The 17,478-nt window shown below is 50.3% G+C and overlaps 1 protein-coding gene across 1 annotated transcript in view; it reads right to left on the minus strand.

Annotated features, from left to right (window-relative positions):
- The window catches only part of LOC135555748 (rho-related GTP-binding protein RhoN-like), a 46,582-nt gene that overhangs the window by 8,582 nt on the left and 20,522 nt on the right, over positions 1–17,478 (minus strand). Inside the window, exons 3-4 of the mRNA XM_064988443.1 lie at positions 11,676–11,785; positions 8,816–8,950 (exon numbers count right to left, since the gene is read on the minus strand). Coding sequence (XP_064844515.1) covers positions 8,816–8,950; positions 11,676–11,785 — 245 coding nt within the window. The remainder of the gene's footprint in view (positions 1–8,815; positions 8,951–11,675; positions 11,786–17,478) is intronic.

Genomic DNA, 17,478 nt, shown 5'->3' on the forward strand with positions numbered 1-17,478 from the left:
CACAGGAGGACATTTTTCTCTGTTAGGATAATTTCCTTTTGAATTTCTAGCCAAATGTAGAATGTTCCTGTTTTGATTAATTTAATGGAGTGAGTTAGGTCTGCTCTATACCAAATTAGCATACCCCCTGAGTCCCTTCCCTGTTTCACACCTGGTAGTTTGGTGGATGGGACTACCAGCTCTCTGTAACCTAGAGGGCAACCAGTGGGTCTGTCTCCTCTATACCAGGTTTCTTGCAGGATGACAATGTCAGTATTACCGATTTCTTTGGTGAAGTCTGGGTTTCTGCTCTTCAGGCCAAAGGCAGATGACCTCAGGCCTTGGATATTCCAGGATGATATAGTGAATGCTTTTTGTTCCATAGAGTGTCCAATGTTGTTGGTCGTGGTTTGGCCTCAGTCCAGCAAGTGTGAGCAGAGCCTGCTGAGCATCTGGTACATGCCATTGGCTTGGGCGAGTGTGAGAGTGGGGGTTGGGACTGTTTGCCCGCTCACTACCTGGGTGTATGTGTGGCTTCCATGTTGAGGCCCTCTTTGCGGGGGTGGGGTGCATGGGGTGGGCAGGAGTGGCATAGGTCTGATCTGAGGGGGCCTAAATGGGGTGTGGGCATGGTTGACGTGGGGGGGTGTTGATTGGTTGGGGTGGGGGTGTGGATGTGTCTGGGTGTGCGGTGGTCTGGATGTAATTCCTCTTGGCGTGGGTCCTCTATGTGTAGGTCCAGGGGGGGGTCCTGCAGGTCTGGGAGGGTGTCTCGCTGGTCTGGGTGAGGTGTCTATTGATCTGTTGCTCCTGTGTGAAGTGTTGGGGATACATTTGAGAGTGATGTCCTTTAGAGTTCGGGCAAAGGTGGGCACTGCTGCCTTGTAGAGGTGGACCTGGTCATAGAGGCTGTTCAAGTCCAGGGTGGAGTGGTGGGCCAGGAAAACGTTTGGTTTTGAGGCACAGTCACGGGAAATACTTGCGTTTACCCGCTGTATTGTAGCAGGGTGGAAGTTTTTTCGTGGTAGCAGGGTGGAGATAACCACTTGTGCGTTGGGGAAAGTAGAAGAAGCCTTTTCAATCACTCCCTTCAGTGCTGTGGCCACTCTTTCTTGCTGTGCTCTCAGGTCGTTTGTGCCTGTGTGTATTATTATGTGGCTGGGGGAGCCTAGTTTGGCCTCAGACAGAAGGTCTAGGGCGCGCTGGTTTAGACACACTGTGTTTGGGAAAAAGTTTTTCTTCTATATATTTCCCATTTGAGTCCATAAGTAGTACAATCTGTGTCTTGTGTTTGTCCTCAGTGGGTGTGGGGGGGTTGTCAGAAGGGCTATCAGGCAGGCTGACAGGGGGGGTGCTCAGAGGGGGTGAGAGCCACTGGGCTTGGGGTTCTTCATTTGTCTGTTCTGCTGTGATGTCGACTCTATGGTCAGGGTCTGGTGTGGACTGTTCTGCTGTGGTGTCGAGACTTTTGTTGGGTGCTGAGGTGGGCTGTTCTGCTGGATTCTCTGTGGGGGTGGCCACCTCTCTAGTGGGTTGTTCTCTGTCGCACGCCGTCCCCCTCAACCTCTCCTCCATCCCCCTCACCCTCTCCATCCCCCTCAACCTCTCCTCCACCAGCAGTCTGACACTCTCCTCTAGTGCTCTGTTCTGCTCCTCTTTCTCCTGTTGTATTTGTCTCACATACTGTCCAAAGTGCAGATATGTCTCTGTCCACCTCCAGCTCTCCGGGTCTGGTTAAGGGGCTGTTGTTGTGCTGGACTGTTGTCTGGGTCTGTGCTGACTGAAGTGTAATTACCTGCTGTTCCAGCTCCACCTGCCTTATCTCCAGCTGGGTGAATTTGTCCTTCATTTCAATGAGGGAGTGGTAATCTGTGCTGGGAGGTTGACTCTATGCTGGGGGTTGCTCGTCTGTGGGGTTACATAATGAAGAGGTCTGGTCTGACCCGCTCAGTGTGGGGGTATCTTTATCAAGGGAGAGCTTCTCCTGCTGGGCTAATTCTTTGATTAGGTGAAAATCCAGCTGAAACTGTTTGGGGTTACCCTGTACCATTACTGTTCCGGACTTATAGATATTTATATTACTTGACTCAGAGTCCTCGTTATCAAGTATTCTGAGTTTCCACCCCTCGTTAATCCCCCCTCTCATAACAAAGGGGTAGTGTGCTAATATAGCACTGTGCCATGCCAGGGGATGGTTTGTGTGGAAGATAAGGTTGCTGATGTTCCCATTTTTGTAATAGTCAACAAAAAGTGTCTCTTGATTTTCCATAAGGAGCTTCATTTTGTAATCTTTTCTTGACTTATCATTCTTTACATGCAAAGGATACTGTATTTTAATTACCTCTGAACAGCGGGAGGGAGCCTCTAAGGCCTCTCCATTTGGTTGGGGTCGACTGTGTGACTCTCCTGCCATTGTTGGGCTAATGGGCTTTGACACCTCTCACTTGACATGTCTGTGCTAGTTGAAGCTGTATCAAGCTTGGCAGAATTATGTTAGAATTCAGTCCTTATAAAGTAATGTTGTGTATTTTTCTTCTTGGCTTTTGGCTTTTAAAATGTAGTTTCAGACTAAGCATTACTCACTCAGTTCCAGGTTGGATGGTGTTTTCAGGTTTCTGTTGTTTTCCAGAGAATTTGCTGTATAGAGAAATAAATCTTGGTAGTTGTGAACCTTCCAGGTGATTCCGTAATTCCGTCCAAAATCAGGTTGTAGGTTTTAAGTTTTGATTTGAAGTGGGGGTTATGTTGTAGAGGGTAGAATCCAGTATGTGTTCCTGACAAAAAATCCAAGTTGATCTAACTCCTAATCTTTCTTTTTTAAAGAAAATGCTGAAAAATGCAGGAGCTCATCTGATCCTGACCTCTCCCTTTATCTCTGTCTCTCTCTCTGTCCCTCTCTCGGTCTCTCTCTCTTGCTCTCTGTGTCTCTCTCTCTGTGTCTCTCTCTCTCTGTCCCTCTCTCGGTCTCTCTCTCTTGCTCTCTGTGTCTCTCTCTCTGTGTCTCTCTCTCTCTCTCTGTCTCTCACTGTCTCTCTCGGTCTCTCTCTCGGTCTCCCGCTCGGTCTCTCTCGCTCTGTATCTCGCTCGCTCTGTATCTCTCTCTCTCTCTCTCTCTCTCTCTCTCTCTCTCTGTTTCTCTCTCAGTCTCTCTATCTCTCTCTCTCCCTGTCTCTTCTGCCAAGTTCTGGTGTGGCTGTTTAAAATGAGCAGAAAGCCCACCACAGGGAGCTCAGTGGGTCAGAGTTTTCCTCCAATTGTCTTGTGCATGTACACTACTGTTCAAAGGTTTGGGATCACTTAGAAATGTCCTTGTTTTTGAAAGAAAAGCACATTTTATTTGTCCATTAAAATAACATCAAATGTATCAGAAATACAGTGTAGATATTGTTAATGTTGTAAATTACTATTGTAGCTGGAAACAGGAGATTTTTTATGGAATATCTACATAGGCGTACAGAGGCCCATTATCAGCAACGATCACGCCTGTGTTCCAATGGCACGTTGTGTTTGCTAATCCAAGTTTATCAATTTAAAAGGCTAATTTATCATTAGAAAACCCTTTTGCAATTATGTTATCACAGCTGAAAACTGTTGTTCTGATTAAAGAAGCAATAAAACTGGCCTTCTTTAGACAAGTTGAGTATCTGGAACGTCAGCATTTGTGGGTTTGATTACAGGCTCAAAATGGCCAGAAACAAAGAACTTTCTTCTGAAACTTGTCAGTTTATTCTTGTTCTGAGAAATGAAGGTTATTCCATGCGAGAAATTGCCAAGAAACTGAATTTCTCGTACAATGCTGTGTACTACTCCCTGCACAGAACAGTGCAAACTGGCTCTAACCAGAATAGAAAGAGGAGTGGAAGGCCCCGGTGCACAACTGAGCAAGAAGACAAGTACATTAGCGTGTCTAGTTTGAGAAACAGCCACCTCACAAGTCCTCAACTGGCAGCTGTATTAAATAGTACCCGCAAGACACAAGTCTCAACGTCAACAGTGAAGAGATGACTCTGGGATGCTGGTCTTCTAATGTACTTTTCCTCTTGCTCAATTTTCTAATGATCAATTAGCCTTTTAAAATGATAAACTTTGATTAGCTAACACAACGTGTCATTGGTTGCTGAGTGATGGTTGCTGATAATGGGCCTATGTAAGCCTATGTAGATATTCAATAACAAATCAGCCGTTTCCAGAGACAATAGTCATTTACAACATTAACAATGTCTACACTATTTCTGATCAATTTGATGTTATTTTGATGGACAAAAAATGTGCTTTTCTTTCAAAAACAAGGACATTTCTAAGTGACCCCAAACTTTTGAACAGTAGTGTACATGTATCTACTGTTATTCTTGAGGTACCACCACAGTTAATGTGCCATAACCTAGCACCAATGATCTCACATTATTGTAGTGAGATACAAGCAGGAGCCACAGATGGATTTGGTACTGTAGATATGTGGTAGTGGTGGAGTAGGGGCCTGAGGGCACACAGTGTGTTGTGAAATCTGTGAATGTGTTGTAATGTTTTTAAAATTGTATAAACTGCCTTCATTTTGCTGGACCCCAGGAAGAGTAGCCTTGGCAGCAGCTAATGGGGATCCATAATAAATACAAAATACAGAGATGCTGCTGGTCTAAACATAATGGCTACAGTGCAGACAGTTGAATCTGCCCTACATCTAATGAATAATCCATGACTCACTTTCTCTGTCTCTCGGTCTCTCCCTCTCTCTTTCGCTCTCTCTGTCTCTCTCTTGGTCTCTCTCTCTCTCTCTATCGCTCTGTCTCTCTCTCGCTCTATCTCTCTGTCTCTCTCTCACGCTCTTTCTATGGTTCTCGCTCGGTCTCTCTCTCTCGATCTCACTGTCTCTCTCTTGGTCTCTCTCTATCGCTCTGTCTCTCTCTCGCTCAGTCTCGCTGTCTCTCTCTCGCTCTATCTTTCTGTCTCTCTCTCGCTCTCTCTGTCTCTCACTCTGTCTCTCCCCTCTTTCTCCTGCTAAGTTCTGGTGTTGCTGTTTAAACTGAGCAGAAAGCCCACCACAGAGAGCTCATTGGGCCAGAGTTGTCCTCCCATTGTCTGGTACATGTATATGTATTGGAGACTAGAGAGGAGAAACTAACTGTCTGTCCAAAGCCTGCCTGGCACTGTGTACTGCCATGCTCCCCCCCCCCAGGTCCAGTGTTAGCAAAGCTCACTGACTGAAAGGATACATTGAATGGATGAAGTTTCAGTTTAGAATTCTATGGTACTGTATTTACCCTCTCCTTTCTGGCTATCTCTCCTTATTCTGCATTGGATTATGCCTGGTCCGGATGAAGTCTGTTTCCCTGTTTTATTTTGGTTTGTCTTCACACCCAGAGTTGTATGGGGACAGCCCGGCACTAATGCAGTACCAGATGAGAAGGCAGTACAATACACCTCCAATGGTCCTCTCTGGGAATTACACTCACTCACACACAGATGGGGCCTTTCAGAACCACAGGCCTGGTGTGATTCTATCAAGACTCCTTCCTTACACAGTCACAGGAAAAGTCTCTATTAGGTGGAATCAACGATTTAGAGAAGGGAGGGAGGGAGGTAGTGAGGGAGGAGAGAGATTGAGAGGGAGGGAGAGAGAGAGATTAAGGAAGGGAGAGAGAGAGAGAGAGAGAGAAAGAGTGAGATTGAGAGGAAGGGGAGACAGAGCGATAGGCGAGAGATTAAGGGAGTGAGAGAGATTAAGGAAGGGAGAGAGCGAGAAAGAGAGATTGAGAGGGAGGGAGGGAGATAGAGCGATAGGCGAGAGATTAAGGGAGGGAGAGAGATTAAGGAAGGGAGAGAGAGAGCGAAAGACAGAGAGAGGGGGAGATGGGCCTGACAAGCAGCAAAGCTTTATCACATCGTGGCCAGATTAGTGTGTAATGTGTAGAGTTCACCCTCTGGTCACCTCACCTGTGACTCCTCAACTCTGCTACCGGAATTCAATTTGAGATCAACAACAGGATAACAAGCTGGGGGATATTGGATTAGATCAGCAAAAGTTGATTGTTGGGAGCCTGCCTGGCGCTTGTACTGTATGTGACAGATTCCCTGGCAATTATAGACAGGTCAGAACAGTACAGTACAGTAGCTGCCTCAGACAGAAATAGAGTATGACGTAGAACAAAAACACAATAGCCCTAACATGAGCCTCTGAAACATTGTCCATGAGCTTAATGGTGTCCCACTCTATATTTTGTTTGTCTATTTTATTGACATGTCTTGTTTCTTTCCTGTTGCTTTTTTGGGGGACGTGGATCTGGTTTTTGCCCACGTGTCCAACCACAGCCAGATCACAGCCAGCCCACAGCAAGCCAATGCCAGCCACAGCCAGCCGCAGCCAGTTCGCAGCCAGCCACAGCCAGCCCACAGCCAGATCACAGCCAGCCCACAGCCAGATCACAGCCAGCCACAGCCAGCTCACAGCTAGTTCAGAGCCAGTCCACAGCCAATCATGGAAAAGGATGTCGGTTCCCTGTGTGTATGGGGGGTGATTACCATGCCCCTGGAAAGGACCCCACCGCCCCTCCACTCTGTGAATGTCAGGGAGGGGGGGGGGGTGAGCATTAAAAAGAAACACGTAAAATGCAGACGATTTCACAGATTTGCTGACCAGTTTATCACCTCCTCCCTTTTTACCTACCACCATCAGTGTTCCCTCCATCATTACCATGTCCCTGGATTAGAGGATGTGGTAGTGTTCCCTCCATCATTACCATGTCCCTGGATTAGAGGATGTGGTAGTGTTCCCTCCATCATTACCATGTCCCTGGATTAGAGGATGTGGTAGTGTTCCCTCCATCATTACCATGTCCCTGGATTAGAGGATGTGGTAGTGTTCCCTCCATCATTACCATGTCCCTGGATTAGAGGATGTGGTAGTGTTCCCTCCATCATTACCATGCCCCTGGATTAGAGGATGTGGTAGTGTTCCCTCCATCATTACCATGTCCCTGGCTAAGAAGATGTGGTGGTGTTCACTACATTACCATGCCCCTGGATTAGAGGATGTGGTAGTGTTCCCTCCATCATTACCATGTCCCTGGATTAGAGGATGTGGTAGTGTTCCCTCCATCATTACCATGCCCCTGGATTAGAGGATGTGGTAGTGTTCCCTCCATCATTACCATGTCCCTGGCTAAGAAGATGTGGTGGTGTTCACTACATTACCATGCCCCTGGATTAGAGGATGTGGTAGTGTTCCCTCCATCATTACCATGCCCCTGGATTAGAGGATGTGGTAGTGTTCCCTCCATCATTACCATGCCCCTGGATTAGAGGATGTGGTAGTGTTCCCTCCATCATTACCATGCCCCTGGATTAGAGGATGTGGTAGTGTTCCCTCCATCATTACCATGCCCCTGGATTAGAGGATGTGGTAGTGTTCCCTCCATCATTACCATGCCCCTGGATTAGAGGATGTGGTAGTGTTCCCTCCATCATTACCATGCCCCTGGATTAGAGGATGTGGTAGTGTTCCCTCCATCATTACCATGCCCCTGGATTAGAGGATGTGGTAGTGTTCCCTCCATCATTACCATGCCCCTGGATTAGAGGATGTGGTAGTGTTCCCTCCATCATTACCATGCCCCTGGATTAGAGGATGTGGTAGTGTTCCCTCCATCATTACCATGTTCCCTCCCCTGGATTAGAGGATGTGGTAGTGTTCCCTCCATCATTACCATGCCCCTGGATTAGAGGATGTGGTAGTGTTCCCTCCATCATTACCATGCCCCTGGATTAGAGGATGTGGTAGTGTTCCCTCCATCATTACCATGCCCCTGGATTAGAGGATGTGGTAGTGTTCCCTCCATCATTACCATGCCCCTGGATTAGAGGATGTGGTAGTGTTCCCTCCATCATTACCATGCCCCTGGATTAGAGGATGTGGTAGTGTTCCCATCATTCCATGCCCCTGGATTAGAGGACTCCATCATTACCCCCTGGATTAGAGGATGTGGTAGTGTTCCCTCCATCATTACCATGCCCCTGGATTAGAGGATGTGGTAGTGTTCCCTCCATCATTACCATGCCCCTGGATTAGAGGATGTGGTAGTGTTCCCTCCATCATTACCATGCCCCTGGATTAGAGGATGTGGTAGTGTTCCCTCCATCATTACCATGCCCCTGGATTAGAGGATGTGGTAGTGTTCCCTCCATCATTACCATGCCCCTGGATTAGAGGATGTGGTAGTGTTCCCTCCATCATTACCATGCCCCTGGATTAGAGGATGTGGTAGTGTTCCCTCCATCATTACCATGCCCCTGGATTAGAGGATGTGGTAGTGTTCCCTCCATCATTACCATGCCCCTGGATTAGAGGATGTGGTAGCGTGCGATAAAAGGCCTTGTTTATCTAAGTTTGTTTTTCTATTTATTCCACCGTTTCAAAATCCCAAAATCTGCATGAATATTTCATCTCTGGGTAAAATGTGGCTCAACTCCTGAGACATAAATCCTATACATACCCACCCCACACCCTGCCACACCCATACCCACCCCCCACCCTGCCACACCCTAAACCCAGCATATTAGAGTCAGAACGCCAACCTCTGCAAAATGTCTGCTTCGGTGTGTTTCTTTGTATCGGGTAATATGTACATAATGTATGTGTGCGCGTTGATATAGAAACTGTGGATGGCTACATCAACGCTGGGTTAAGGGTTAAAGCTAGTTTGACAATGGGTCGGCTCTGTCTCTCTCTTCTCCCGTGTCTCATTATAATTCGACGGGTTATAATTCGTCTCCTTCCTGCTATGTTTTCCTCTTTCATTTATTCATCCCTCCATCCTTTCCCCACTGCTCTCCCTCTGCCCACCTGTTCGTGTGTAATGGGGATGAGGCGTTGCTTGGACAGCTCTCTCAGGGTGCTCACGTCTGTCCTCATGTCCAGCTTGCAACCCACCAGAACCACCTTGGCATTGGGACAGAACTCCTGGGTCTCCCCCTGCCACTGTGGGATGGGCACACAGACAGGAGCATGTTAACGAGGACACATAAAGAGAGAGGCAGACAGGCAGACATACAGACAGGCAGAGGTTAACGAAGAAACAGAAAGAGAGAGGTAGACAGACAGTTCAAACCTAATACAAATACAGAGCTCTCATTTATTTAATTTTTCCGTTACAATTATGTAACCAATAGAATAGTTACAAAAGTGCAAATTCCAAGCCAACTCAAGCACACCTCAATTGGACCGAGGTCAGTATTTGATCCAGGTCTGGGACAGACAGACAGACAGACAGACAGACAGACAGGCAGGCAGGCAGGCAGGCAGGCAGGCAGGCAGGCAGGCAGACAGACAGACAGACAGACAGACAGACAGACAGACAGACAGACAGACAGGCAGAAAGAAAGAAAGAAAGAAAGAAAGAAAGAAAGAAAGAAAGAAAGAAAGAAAGAAAGAAAGAAAGAAAGAAAGAAAGAAAGAAAGAAAGAAAGAAAGAAAGAAAGAAAGAAAGAAAGAAAGAAAGAAAGAAAGAAAGAAAGAAAGAAAGAGAGAGAGAGCATCAGTAAATAGCCAGCAGCGCTCATCAGTCACCTCACCAGCAGGACATTCCTATGAAAACAGTGTAAAGACTCCACACAGAGGACCTTTACATTCTCTGGCCCAAACTACCCTGGCCTGCGACCCCCAGGACTCTACCCAGGCCACTTAGCTCATAGAGGAAGAGGGTTGACCCTGGCCCCTGTTAAGCAAAGAGGATGAACCGTTTCTTTGTCTCACCTAAATCTCTCTGTAATAGACATTAGGTTATCTCATTCATCTAAATGAATGTAAATGAATGACTCTGCTTCCGTGGTCTCCCTGTGAGACCTCTGTCCTGTTCCCTGTGTATTTGTGTGAGTCTCCCAATATAGCTTCACGCAGTTAGATGAATACGCAGATCTATGATTAGACCTCAGAGGAATCTATCATTTCACAATAATAGGGAAGCTGTTTCAATGAGCTCCCCATTAAATCAGTGCTCTAAATTCTCTTTGCCAATTGAGTGGTTTGGATAAGACTTACCAATCCAATAGAAATAGAAGAGAGAGATTTCTGTGTGATATAATACAACGGCATGAGATTAATTTAATTTCTTTCTCCACGCTGGCTTGAGTCAATAGAGCTATTTTAGGTGGAGTACAGAACAGAAAACCCTGTGCAGTCCAGTTGAAACAACACCCTGTGAAATTAAATGTCATTGTTCAGACTTCAGCTGGAAAATAAATTCTGCCTCCCTTCTGCCACACAAATACCAAATAACACCCCCTCCCCAAAACACCCACCATGTCTGAATTCAACCAGGAGCCACATGCAGAATGCAGGGGTGTGCAGCCATCCGTCAAGAGTTAAACAACCTTTGACCCCCCCCCCCCATGCTCCACCCCCATCTCTTCTATACCATTCAACCACGTTGCACCCCCATTCTCAATCCCCTCCCGCTCCTGTCATCTGATGACCTCGGTGACAGGCAAGGTCACAGAGGTCAAGAGTCTAATTTGAGACGGTGATTGGGCAACAGGTTTCCATTCGCACCCGGGTTTTAAAAATTAATGGAGCCAGAGCTAGGGGTCAAGGGGTCATGGCCACCCCCTACCAAAGGGATTCATGGGAAAACCACAAGCCATGTCGACAGACGGGAGCACGGAACTCTGAGACTGAGACGGGTGGGTAGAACCAAGGTGTCGTGTGGGTTAGCTCTACAGAGCCTGTGGGGCGTGTTTAACCAGCTCCCCTCAGACCACTAAACACGTCAACAGAGCCTCCGTGGGAATTACAGAGCCGCCGTCTTTTACAAGGTCCTGAGCTCACAGGAGGAGACCTTCAAAGAGACGCACCACACATGGCCTCAAGATGGAGGACTACTGAGAGACCGCTGAGGGCCAGCATGACTGGTTTACATGACACACACACACACACGCACACGCACACACGCACACACGCGCGCATGCACACACACACACACACACACACACACACACACACACACACACACTCTGTTTTAAATGTGTAATGTAACACATTTACTGACGCACACAAACTCTCTCATGAGAATAGCTGTAAAACATTCCCATGACCACGTCACCACCCCACCTCCACACCTTACCACACTCTGCCTGGTTCCCTTCCCAAGCCCAGTATCAACATATCACACCCAAAAGCCACGGTAAAAACATTAACTATCAGCATCTGTCCTGGCTTCTCACTTAATATGAAAGTCCCATAAATGCCCAGATTCACATAAATACTCTCCTTAAACAGCTGCTCTTTGATTGGTTGTTGCAAAGCTAATCTGCCATTGCTGGAGCTCCACTTCAAATCCCACCCCAACCGGGCTCCAGGGCCTCCTCTCATTCTCCAGTCTGACCTCTCATTCCAATAGGGGTCAAGGGGTCAAGTAGCCCTGCTGGTTTCATGGGGATAAAGGGGGGTAGCTCTTACCCCCATTGTGACATTATTCTATTGTTGACGGGTCAGAATGTGTGCTGGCTATAGATAGCATGGGAACTCTATATGAGAAGGGGAGGCAGAGCAGTTTGGATGAGAATGTTAATAGAGAACGTTCTCTAATGGCAGGGCATGTTGTTTACATACCCTGGTTGTGAGGAGGAGGAAGAGGAGGAAGAGGAGGGGGTGTGAGTTGGAGGAGGAAGGTGAGGGAAAGGAGGAAGAGGAGGAGGAAGATACCGACCTTCTTTAGAACACTGTCCAGAGTCTCTGGGCGACTGATGTCAAAGCAGATGAGCACAGCGTCTGAGTCAGGATAGGCCAACGGCCGCACGTTGTCATAATACGAGGAACCTGCGGACACACAGACACGCATACAGTTAGACACCGTCAGTACACTAGACACTTTATGTAAGGTCCCTTTACCTCATTCAACCCACATGATTCTAATAGAATGTGAACGCTTGGCAGCCTCTGTACACCCTGGAGGACGAAGCTGTTTAACAAATGGGCATTAACATACTGTACACTTAACCATTCCAGCAGGGAGTATCACAGCTTCACAGCACACACACTCTCTGCTGACGCACACACCTGTTGATATAAACAGCTGTGGGCAGATGGGAGAGTATCCTTAGTCTGTGACCCTCCTCCAGTTTAAGAGGCAGTAGGGGGTAGGGAGGGGCATTGTGATAAGCACACACACACATGAACTGTAGTTGGCAGAGGAGCTAGGTCCCTTTCCACATACTACATCCCTATCCCAAATGACAATGGTCGCCGGTACAAAGGGCAAAGCGCTTTCTCACTCTCACTTTCTCTGCCTTTCCTGAGATTTCTCTCACTCTCCTCTCTCTCCATTCCCCCTCTCCTCTCTCACCATTCCCCGTCTCTCCTCTCTCCATTCCCCTCTCCCCATTCCCCCTCTCTCCTCTCTCACCATTCACCGTCTCTCCTCTCTCCATTCCCCCTCTGTCCTCTCTCCATTCCCCTCTCCCCATTCCCCCTCTCTCCTCTCTCACCATTCACCGTCTCTCCTCTCTCTCCATTCCCCCTCTCTCCATTCCCCTCTCTCCTCTCTCACCATTCCCTGTCTCTCCTCTCTCCATTCCCCCTCTCTCCTCTCACCATTCCCCTCTCCTCTCTCCCCATTCCCCTCTCTCTCCTCTCCCCATCCTCTCTCTCCTCTCCCCATCCCCTCTCTCCTCTCTCCATTCCCCTCTCTCCTCACTCCATTCCCCCTCTCTCCTCTCTCACCATTCCCCGTCTCTCCTCTCTCCCTCTCCTCTCTCCATTCCCCATCTCTCTCCTCTCCCCATCCCCTCACTCCTCTCTCCATTCCCCCTCTCTCTCCTCTCCCCACCCCCTCACTCCTCTCTCCATTCCCCCTCTCTCTCCTCTCTCCATTCCCCTACTGCTCTCATTAGGAGGCTTGTAAAACTCCCTGGGCTCTGAGGGATCCTGGCTGGGGATGTGGCTGTGGGTTCCTTCCTGCCTCCCCTGAGATATAGGCAACACAAGCCTACATCCCCCTAGAGCATGGGGACAGAAACTTGTTGGAATGGACACAAGGAATCTGACTCTGCTATTGCTTTTATTAGGAGACAGACTGACGAGAGAGAGAGAGAGAGAGAGAGAGAGAGAGAGAGAGAGAGAGAGAGAGAGAGAGAATATCAAACAGGGGAGAATAAAGACATAGACTAGATTTTAACCTGAAATGTCAACTGAAATGCCACCATGTTAGAGCAGAGTAGAAGCCTGTACAAACAGCCTGTACCTGATGTCTGGCATGTAAAGTAGAGTGATGTAGACATTGTTACTGTACAGGACCTCACATAATGCCATGGCAGGCTGTTGAACAGGCACAGACTTGCTGTGCCAGTGAATGTGGATGGGCACAATGGTAGATGCGCCTGTTTTAGCAGTGCTATGTTCTCTTTGTTTGTGACGGAATGAGGCCTGCACGCGGTGCATAACCCTAAACATCCAGCCTCCCTGCCCTGACCTGAGCCATCCCCTCACTGGACAATGCAACAGGGCCCCTAAAGGGTCAAAGGCTGTTACCCTTCAGTGAGAGAGAATGTGCATGTGCGAGGGATGGCCTTTGTATGCTTGAGATTACGAGTGCACAGGAAGGAAGCTTTACAAATGTCTTCTTTTTCATATAGGCATTGAGAAGTTTGTTAGACGTTCATTCACTTGGCTTCTGCAGCCAGAGCTCACTCTTCCTGTTTCTCCCGCCCTGCTGTTCAACAGAGCAACAGAGTAACACAGAACAGAGTGACATCTCAAATACAAACAGTGGGGTCCCAGACAGAGCCAGGGATTGTATCTCAGAGAAGAAGCAGTCCTCCCAGCAGCAGGAAGTCAGTCATTAGGAAACCATCACATGGATAGCAGGTCCACCACTCAGCAGTGTATCAAACAATGCAGGGCCCTGATTGGTCACAAGGTATTGTAATGCCAAAGGTGATCTTTAGTATGTATCACATCACAACAGGCCTGCAGTGAGGAGAGAGGGAGGGACTGTGTTAGGGGAGAGGAGAGAGGGAGGGACTGTGTGGGGGGAGGAGGGAGGAGGCAGAGAGAGAGGGAGGGACTGTGAGGGGAGGAGAGGGAGGGACTGTGTTAGGGGAGGGAGGGGAGGGACTGGAGGAGAGAGGAGGGAGGGACTGTGCTGAGGGGAGAGGGAGGGAGTGAGGGCAGAGGAGAGAGGGAGGGACTGTGTTAGGGAGAGGAGAGAGGGAGGGACTGTGTTAGGGGAGAGGAGAGAGGGAGGGACTGTGCTAGGGGAGAGGAGAGAGGGATGGACTGTGTTAGGGGAGAGGAGAGAGGGAGGGACTGTGTTAGGGGAGAGGAGAGAGGGAGGGACTGTGTTAGGGGAGAGGAGAGAGGGAGGGACTGTGCTAGGGGAGAGGAGAGAGGGAGGGAGTGAGGGCAGAGGAGAGAGAGAGGGACTGTGTTAGGGGAGAGGAGAGAGGGAGGGACTGTGTTAGGGGAGAGGAGAGAGGGAGGGACTGTGTTAGGGGAGAGGAGAGAGGGAGGGACTAGGGGAGAGGAGAGAGGGAGGGTGTGCTAGGGGAGAGGGAGAGGGAGGGACTGTGCTAGGGGAGAGGGAGAGGGAGGGAGTTAGGGGAGAGGGAGGGACTGTGGGAGGGAGGGACTGTGTGAGGGGGTGAGGAGAGAGAGGGGGACTGTGTTAGGGGGGAGAGGAGAGAGGGAGGGACTGTGTAGGGGAGAGGAGAGAGGGGAGGGACTGTGCTGATGGGAGGGAGTGGAGGGAGAGGGGAGGGACTGTGTAGGGGAGAGGAGAGAGGGAGGGAGTGTGCTAGGGGAGAGGAGAGAGGGAGGGACTGTGCTAGGGGAGAGGAGAGAGGGAGGGACTGTGCTAGGGGAGAGGAGAGAGGGAGGGACTGTGTGAGGGGAGAGGAGAGAGGGATGGACTGTGCTAGGGGAGAGGAGAGAGGGAGGGACTGTGTTAGGGGAGAGAGGGAGGGAGGGACTGTGTAGGGGAGAGGAGGGGTGAGGAGAGAGGAGGGACTGTGTGAGGGGTGAGGAGAGAGGGAGGGACTGTGTTAGGGGAGAGGAGAGAGGGAGGGACTGTGCTAGGGGAGAGGAGAGAGGGAGGGACTGTGCTAGGGGAGAGGAGAGAGGGAGGAGGACTGCTAGGGAGAGGAGACTGGGAGGGACTGTGTTAGGGGAGAGGGAGAGAGGAGGGACTCAGTGCTGAGAGGGGAGAGGAGAGGGAGGGAGGGAGGGACTGTGCTAGGGGAGAGGAGAGAGGGAGGGACTGTTACAAGGGGGCAGAAAAGACTGTCTAGGGGGAGAGGAGAGAGGGAGGGACTGTGAGGAGGGGAGAGGGAGGAGAGGGAGGGACTGTGTAGGGGAAACAAGGGAGGGACAGGGGGAGATAAGAGTCTAGGGGAGAGGAGCAGGGACTGTGCAGGGGAGGAGGAGGGAGGGACTGTGTTAGGGGGAGGAGAGGGATTCCTCAGGGAGAGGAGAGAGGGAGGGACTGTGCTAGGGGAAGGAGAGGGAGGGAGGGACTGTGTTAGGGAGAGAGAGAGAGGGACTGGAGGGGGATGGGAGGGGGGAGAGAGAGAGGGAGGGACTGTGATAGGGGAGAGGAGAGAGGGAGGGACTGTGCTAGAGGGAGAGGGAGGGAGAGGGGAGAGGGAGGGAGGGACTGTGCTAGGGGAGGGGGAGAGGAGGGAGAGAGAGGGACTGTGTTGGGGAGAGATAGAGAGGGAGGGACTGAATTCCAGGGACAGGGGAGAGGAGGAGGGAGGGACTGTGTTAGGGGAGAGGACAGGCAGGACTGTGTTAGGGGGGGAGAGGAGGACTGGGAGGGACTGTGTTAGGGGGGGAGGAGGGAGAGGGAGGGACTGGAGGGAGACTGTAATTAGGGGGAGAGGGAGAGGAGGGAGTGAGGGAGGGACTGTGTCTAGGGGAATGGAGGGAGGGACTGTGTTAGGGGAGAGAAGAGGGATGGAGGGAGAGGGACTGTGTTGGGGAGAGGAGACAGGGAGGGACTGTAGGGGAGAGGTTAGGGAGGGAGTGAGGGTGAGGGAGGGACTGTGTTGGAGGGACTGTGTTAGGGGAGAGGAGAGAGGGACTGTGCTAGGGATTTTAGAGGAGAGGGAGGGAGACCTAGGGGGAGAGGAGAGAGGGAGGGACTGTGTTAGGGGGAAGAAGAGAGAGGGAGGGACTGTGAACAGGGGGAGGGAGTGAGGGCAGAGGAGAGAGAGAGGGACTGTGTTAGGGGAGAGGGAGAGGGAGGGACTGTGTTAGGGAGAGGAGGGGAAGAGGAGAGAAAGAGGGACTGTGAGGGGGGGGAGAGGAGGGAGAGGGACTGTGTTAGGGGAGAGGAGAGAGGGATGGACTGTGTTAGGAGAGGGAGAGGGAGGGACTGTGCTTGAGGGGAGAGAGAGAGAGGGTGTAGGGGAGAGGAGAGAGGGAGGGACTGTGTTAGGGGGAGAGGAGAGAGGGAGGGAGAGGGGAGAGAGGAGGGACTGTGGGGAGAGGAGAGAGGAGAGGGAGAGGGAGGGGGAGAGAGAGGGACATGTGTGTGAGGGAGGGACTGGAGGAGAGGGGAGAGGAGGGAGTGTGTGAGGGGAGAGGGAGGAGGGACTGTGTTAGGGGAGAGGTCTAGGGAGAGGGAGGGAGGGTGTGAACAAAGAGGAGAGGGAGGGAGTAGGGGAGAACAAAGGGACAGAGGGCATGGAGAGAGAGGAGGGAGGGAGTGTGTGAGCAACAAAGGGAGGAGAGGGAGGGAGTCCACGAGGGAGAGGAGGACAGAGGGATGTGAGGAGAGAGAGTGGCATGGAGGAGAGAGGGAGCAAGAGGGGGAGGGAGGGAGTGGAGGGAGAGGGGAGAGGGAGGAGGAGTGGGGAGAGGAGAGAGGGGGGAGTGTGAGGGGTGAGGAGAGGGAGAGTGTGCATGGAGTCCACAGAGACAAAGGGAGGGCATGGGAGGGAGATGGGTGAGGAGAGGAGTGTGTGAGGGGAGAGGAGAGAGAGGGAATGTGTGAGGGGAGGGAGGGAAGGATGGAGTCCAGGGAAGGTGAAAGGGAGAGGGAGGGAGTGTGTGAACAAACAGAGAGAGGGAGGGAGTCCACAGGTGATGGGTGAGGAGAGAGGGAGGGAGTGTGTGAGGGGTGAGGAGAGAGGGCAACAAAAATACTTAATGACTTTCACACTGGGCTGAAGCTAGGGCAAAGAGCAGAGGGATGAGAGAGGGGGGATCAATCAGTCAATCCTACAGATCAGCATGATTGACAGGCGACGGGCACAACAGGGCTAGTCACAGAATCTCAGAGGAACAGAGAAGTCACCTCAGCACTTTTACAAAGTCAGAAAAGTCCTCTGAGAGAGAGAATGGGAGGGAGGGAGAAAACGAGGAAGGAGAAAGAGTAATGTGTGTAAAACAACCCGAGCAGACACAAATAAAAGCCAATCACCATAACCATCATCAGCAGCAGCAGTAGCAGGAGGAGGAGAGATGCAGTTTTTGACACTCACAAAATTCCTCAGCGCCTCTTGCCAAAA

This window comes from Oncorhynchus masou, chromosome 15, assembly GCF_036934945.1.
Source record: "Oncorhynchus masou masou isolate Uvic2021 chromosome 15, UVic_Omas_1.1, whole genome shotgun sequence".
NCBI lineage: Eukaryota > Metazoa > Chordata > Actinopteri > Salmoniformes > Salmonidae > Oncorhynchus > Oncorhynchus masou.